The sequence below is a fragment of the Orycteropus afer genome, unplaced genomic scaffold (assembly GCF_000298275.1).
Source record: "Orycteropus afer afer isolate SDZICR_OR568_19922 unplaced genomic scaffold, OryAfe1.0 scaffold00067, whole genome shotgun sequence".
NCBI classification, from domain to species: domain Eukaryota; kingdom Metazoa; phylum Chordata; class Mammalia; order Tubulidentata; family Orycteropodidae; genus Orycteropus; species Orycteropus afer.
In genome coordinates, this window is record NW_006921654.1 from 5,116,490 (window position 1) to 5,123,509 (window position 7,020).

The 7,020-nt window shown below is 40.5% G+C and overlaps 1 protein-coding gene across 1 annotated transcript in view; it reads left to right on the plus strand.

The window, feature by feature from the left end:
* TANGO6 (transport and golgi organization 6 homolog) overlaps positions 1-7,020 on the plus strand; it is a 251,235-nt gene that overhangs the window by 15,945 nt on the left and 228,270 nt on the right. The window contains exons 5-6 of the mRNA XM_042780884.1: positions 381-517; positions 4,465-4,627. Coding sequence (XP_042636818.1) covers positions 381-517; positions 4,465-4,627 — 300 coding nt within the window. The remainder of the gene's footprint in view (positions 1-380; positions 518-4,464; positions 4,628-7,020) is intronic.

A 7,020-nucleotide genomic window follows, 5' to 3' on the forward strand; every position in this document is an offset into this window, starting at 1 on the left:
CCAGACCTGAAGGGCAGCTAGGGGCCATAGTCTCAGTGGTTACACCAGGCTCCATTGGACCAGCAAACCTGGTCCCCACCTTCTTTTTTTTTGCCAAGGCTATAATCTTCACAAGAGCAGCCCGCCACATCTTTCTTCTGGGGAGTGGCCGGTGGGTTTCAACCACCAACCTTTTGGTTAGCAGCTGAGTACTTTTACCACTTTTTCCTTGCTATTTCCCAGAAACCAGGATTGAAGGAAAGTGCAGAAGGGTAGATTTCCTTATAGAAGAAAATATTTTCTACAAATAAAAATGCATTTTGGGCTGTACATTTTAAAGATACTTAACACGGGACTTTGTATGGGGAACTGCATGAGTTTTTGACATCTATTTCTGACAGTTGGGGCAGCTGGTGGGAGTGATGCTGAGGTGACAGCTGCTGACTGGAAGAAGTGTGACTTGATTGCAAAGATTTTGGCCTCTTGTCCCCAGCAGTCTCTTTCACCAGAGAGTTACTATAAGGATATCTGCCCCCAGGTAAATAATTTTATTTCTTTTCACCATTTAGAACTATCTGCTTATTTATAGAAAGAGGACTTTTAATATTCCTGTATAGTGAGGTCAAAGCAATATAATAAATATTTAACTTTATTGTTCAGTGGAGGGCCTTCTTAATAAGTGAATAAAAAGCTGTGGAAGAGATTGACTTAATTGTTAGGTTTAAGAATGCCTCGTGTTATTATTTAAAAAAAATTTTAATTTATTTTGTTGTTGCTGTTGAGAATATATGCAGCAACACATACACCGATTCAACAGTTTCTCCGTGTACGGTTTAGTGACATTGATGACATTCTTCAAGTTGTACAACCATTCTCACCCTCCTTTTCTGAGTTGATCCTTCCCCATGAACATAAACTCACTGCCCTTAAGGTTCCTGTCTAATCCTTGCTGTTGTCAATTTCATCCCATACACCTTGGTCTTAAAAGAACATAATGCTCAAGGTAGACATTGTTTACTAAGCTATACTATTGTTTGGTTTTAAGAAGACTTTTAGAGATATTTTTGGTTTAAAGATTGTCTCAGGGCAGTAGTTTCAGGGGTTCATCTACCTCCATGCCCCAGAAAGTTTGTGCCTCACCATTAGTAAAGGACTACCCTGGCTTGCACTCAGAGCTAGAATATGAAACTAAAGTTTCATCCTGTTGATTATATTTTCTCTCTGTATGTTTTTAATTAGTTCTTAATAGATATTAAGTGAATAAAGTAAATTTACATGGTACAAAATTTAAAAAGTACAAAAAACTACTTACTGAGAAGTAAGTTTTCCTCCATCCCTGTCCCCTACTCTCTCAGTGGTCATTATTGTTACCAATTTCTTGTATATATTTTAAAAGATATTTTAGGTTTTATGTATTTACAAGTGTATGGAACTCTGGTAGCATAGTGCCTAAGGTGTTTGACTGCTAACCAGAAGGCTGGTGATTCAAATCCACCAGCCACTCCTCAGAAGGAAGACTGGACAATCTACTTCCGTAGAGATAACTGCCTCGGAAACCCAAGGAGGGGTTGCTATGAGTCGAATTCGACTCGACAGCAGTGAGTTTGATTTTTTTTTTTGGTCTGGTCTGTATGTACATGTACGTGTGTATATATTTTAATTTTTGTCAGATGGTAACATGCTATACACACATTTTTTCATTTTGCTTTTTTCACTTAACAGTGTCCCTTGGAGACCATTTCATATAGAACTATTTCATCTAGAGTTGCCTGATTCTTTTTAATGGGGACATAATATTTCATCAAAGTAATGTATCTTAACTTCTTTAACCAGCCCTCTATTGATTTGTTTCCACTCTTTTGTGTCATTATACACCACACTATAGTTACTATCCATGTCTGTGCATACATACGATTATTGCCGTAGGAAAAATCCCTAGAATTGGAATTACTGATGTAAAAAGGTGTGTACTTTTAAAATTTTGGTTGATTTTGTTCATGTATGTTTCCTATACATTTGTCTACAGTTGTTACAAAACTTTTTGATCTTTGCTATTCAGATAGATGAAAAATTTGCTCAAATTTCCCTTTGACTTTAGATATCAGACATTATATCTTTTGTACTCAAGTCAAGGAAGGTCATTGAGTTGTTATACTCATCTTCAGGGTTCTTGTGAGTAGGCATGCATGGAAACAATATCATAATACAAAGATCTCATATTAAAAAGTACTAATAAATTACTTATCTTACAAAACAAAGTTACCACTTGCAATGAAGAGTAAATTTTTTTTTTTTTTTTTAATTAGTAACTGTAGTTTAGGTACTTGATAAAATGAGAAAATCAAACCACAGCTCTCAGGCCTGTTGAGTCTCTGGGAGTGTCAGAGGCCATGTATAGTTTGCAGATAGAAGGTTCTCCTTTCTACAATAAGAGTCACTTTTAAATCAGGAATCCAAAATGAATTTTCTGTGGATTGCTAATATTGGGATAAACCCACTCATAAGCAATACGGACAAAAGTTTTTTTTAATTTTTATTGTGATTTGGGTGAAAGTTTACAGAGCAAATTCGTTTTCCATACAGCAGTTCATATACACTTTATCTCATGACATTGACTGCAATTTCCCATAATGCAACAGCTCTCTTCCCACTTCCTCCCCAGTTACCTCTTCCCTGTGTCCTTCACTCCGTGTACTCCTACCCCCTAAGCTGTCTCCCTGTGCATACACAGCCCTTCCACTCTCCTGTGATTGATCTCTCCAAGGAATGTATCTACCTAACATAAAAGTTCAGCTCATGTGCCTGTCTTTTGTTTGGCTAGAACCTGCAGGAGTGGGTTCAATTCCAGAAGGGCAGCTAGGAGCCATAGTTTCAGGGGTTTCACCAGGCTCTATCAGACCAGCAAACCTGATGATTTTTCTTTAAAATGATTTTGATTTTTGTTCCACCTTGTTCTCCTGCTGTATCCAGGATCTCCTACATAGATCCCCCTCTGAGTGGTTGACAGTGGTAGCCCAGCACCATCTAGTTCTTCTGGTCTCATAGTCATATAGGCTGAGGATTGCATGGTGTACCAGTCCCTTGGACTAATTGTTTCCATGCATCTTTGGTTTTCTTCATTCTTGTTTGCTATTGTTGTATCTAGATGGCCGCTTGCGAGCTTTTAAGATCCCAGTCACTTTTCACCAAAGTAGGATGTGGAACAATGTTTTTGTGTAGTATGTTATGCCAATTGAGCTTGATGTCCTCTGGGACTGTGGTCCTGAGCCCAGAGATCCAAATACTCGCTCCCTCCAGGTAGCTGGCTGTGGCCAAGAAGTGACTACAAACTTGTCGCTTGTCAGCTCTACTATATACCTAAAAATTCTTACAGAACATACAAATACACTTGTAGAAATATTGTTTGCCAACCCTATACACGGTCATGGGCATACTCCCCCCTGCATAGATATACTTAAATGTTCAGCCTGTCCACCCATCTATCCACCCATAGATCAATGTTTGCCGTCACTGACAACGCAGTACAGTATGTGCAAAAGAGTTCATCTTTGTTGTCTGTACCTCCCATGTACCTCTGTATGTCTTTATCTTCCTCAATGCTACCATGTTCATCATTCACATTTGGTACATTGCCTTTCCCTTCATCCAAATCAGTACTTGTCTCTGTCTCTCTAGCAATGTTCCCTCTCCTCCCCTTCCACCCCTGGTAACCAACAAAGAAACTTTCCTTCCATGTATAAACCTCTCCTTGACTTTATTACAATAATGGACTAATATAATACTTGGCCTTCTGTGATTGAGGAATTTCACTCAGCATAATGTCCTCCAAGTTCATCCACGTTATGTTTTGCAGATTCTATGTTATTCTTTAGGGTTGCATAGTATTTCATAGTGTGTATGTACCGTAGTTTGGTTATCCATTCTTCTGTTGATGGGCACCTCGGTTGTTTTCATTTTTTTGCTGTTGTAAATAGTGCTGCAATGAACATGGGCATGCATGTCCTGGCTCTCACTTCTTCTTCTTCTTTTTTTTTAAATTGTGATTTGGGTGAAAATTTACAGAACAAATTCACTTTCCATACAACAGTTCACATACATACACTTTGTCTCATGACATTGACTACAATTTACCCCAATGCAACACCTCCCCTTCTACTTCTTCCCAATATTTACCTCTTCCCTGTGTCCATCCCTGTACATTAAATTAAAAACTAAAGGTTTTAATTTTCTTCTTAAAATTTTATTTTCTATGTTGAGCATGTGTTTTATAAATTTGATAAAATTATTTATTAAAAAAATAGCCTCTTCAGCTCTCATACCCTTTGGGACTGGGTTGTCAAATTGAAAAAAAAAAAAAATCTGTTTAATCAGTGTTATTTCAATGTGTTTATTTTTCAGCTTAAATGAATTAATGCTTTCTCTTCTTAGTTAATGTAATGCTTCTAGTAAAGAGCCATAGTTTACTTCATGTAATTTTTCTTTTAGATTCTGGATTTATTTCACTTTCAAGATAAATTGACAGCACGACAATTTCAGAGAGTTGCCACCACTACCTTTATCACTATGTCAAGGGAACACCCACAATTGGCATCAAAGTATTTACTTCAACCAGTGTTAGCTCCTCTTCATCGATGTTTGAATACAGCAGGTAAAGGAGGGAGCCTGGTCATTGGGTGTCTGTCAGAAGGATGCTCTTCACTGTTTTAGGTTTAAATAATTGAAATCTTTGGTATTTCATTATCTTTAGTTTCACGTCTTCCTTTACAACTTTTTATTTGGAAAAATTCACTATACAAAATTTCCAAGAATAGTACATTGAACCACCCATATATGTTTCACATAAATTCACCAACTGTTAGCATTTTGGCCACATTCATTTCATCTTTCTTTCTACATACATACATAGTTTTTCTGAATAGTTGCGTACATCACAATACTTCCCTAAAAATACTTCAGCGTGCATCTCCAAAACAAGATGTTAATCATTCTCTTATATAACTACAATGCAGTTGTCACACTCAGGAAATTTAACATTGATAATACTTGTAAAAGTGTCATGGAGACTCCTTTGAAATATAAATGATATTAAACAAGAAAGTGAATGAAGCAGAGATGGGGGAAGAGAGATGCCAAGCCATGTAAAGATCACCCAGGAGCAGAAGCTCAAAGAGACCAGGCCCTTCCTCCAGAGCCGACACAGAGAGAAAGCCTTCCTCTAGAGCTGCACCCTGAATTCGTATCTCCAGCCCCCTAACCTGTGAGAAAATTAATTTCTTTTTGATAAGGTAAAAAAAAAAAAGAAAGGTGATATGAAGGAGGTGTCTGACCTCACAAGGGAGAGAATCACTATCAGCCCAAGTGTGGCACAGGTCAGACATACCTCCTCTCTCTAGACTTTTTACTAATTCTGACACTAGCCAACTATCCCTCCTTTGACACTCTTTACTTCTCTGTTGGCTTTCATAATTCTTTGCAATGGCCGTGCAGAACTCACAGACAGTACTCACAGTTAACGGAGTTTATTAGGGAAGTAACAGGTTACAATTCATGTTTAGGAAAGACTCAGGATATAGTAATTTGGTTAGGAAAGCCTCTTATTAGCCAAACCCGCAGGCAGGACTCTCCTTGGTCCTCTGCCTCTCAGTCCTTGGGCCCTTGGACCTCTTGGGACAACTCAACCTCTACCCTGTTTGGGAAAATGTTACAGGGCTCTTTTAGCTCTGCTGATAAGTGCCTGCGGACACCCCACTCTGCCAGTAAGCCTTGACCTGAAGGCACCCAGTTCTCTCACTCTGTGAGTCGCCAAGGTAGTTCCCTCCCCAAGTGCTCTGAGGTACCCCACTCTACTAGAAAGCTCCTGTATGAAGACACTCAGCTCTCTCACTATGTGGGTTGATGCACCCACTATAACTGCCTTGCTCTGTTGGCCAGGAAGCCCTCTGAGCATCTTACTTGTTTCCTGGTTTTGCTGTTGCTGTTGCTGCTGCTTCTCGCCATTTCTTACCGTCTCTGTGTTACTACTCTCTCACTCTCTGTCTCCTGGGTCCAGGAACTTCACAGTGTAGGGACCCTGGGTCCAATGAATGCATCCTGCTTCCATCTCTTCTTCTTGGTGGAAGTCAGGTCTCCACTTTCTACTTCAGGGATGGCTCATTTTAAACTCAGCAGGATAACAAAAGATTATAAGGTTCATTAAGGAAGTAATGGATTATCATTCAGGATCAGGAAAGACTCAGGTTACAGTTTTTCAGTCAGGACAGCCTCTTTTCAGCTGTGCCCACAGGCATGCCTCTCCCTGGCCCTTGGCCCCTCAGCCCTTTGGATAAGCTTGGCCTTTGCCCTACTTGGGCAAGTGTTACAAAGCTCTTTAGCTACCCTGGTCAGTGCCCAGAAGCACCCCACTTTGCCAGCAAGCCTCCTGCCCAAATGTGCTCAGCTCTCACTCCATGGATCTACAAGCCTAGCTTTGCCAGGGGCCCAGAGGCACTACTCCATCAGCAAGCCTCCTGCCTGAAGGTACTCAGCTTTTTGTCTCTCTGGGCTGGGAAGCCCACTGCACAGTCTTGTGCCGGGCTCCTGGTTCTGTTGCCTCTGTTGTCGCTGTTTCTCTTTTGCTGATTCTTAACATCTCTGGTGTTACAGCTCTTTGTCTCCTGGGTCTAGGAGGTTCCCAGCATGGGGTCCCCAAGTGCAAAGGATGTGTGCTTTTCTTGGTGGTAGTCAGGTCCCTCTCATGCTCTGGGATTGGCTCTCTTTTAAGCCTAGTGAGATGGCAAAACTGACCATTCCTCTTGTTAGGGTTCCATACACCTTACTGCATGGTCTCATCCTTACCTGGGTCAGCCGCAGGGACCCAGGTAAGGGTAGTATGAGAGGTTTCCAACAGGGAGGCAAACTTGTCTGTCAGTTTGTCCTACTGTGGTGACATGTTGATGTGAGTTTTGAGGCTGAGCCACTGGTGTTTCAAACCCAGCGGGATGCACATGGTGTACAGGTATCATCCCAGCTTACAGACTGAGACAGACTAGGAAGAAGGAAGAG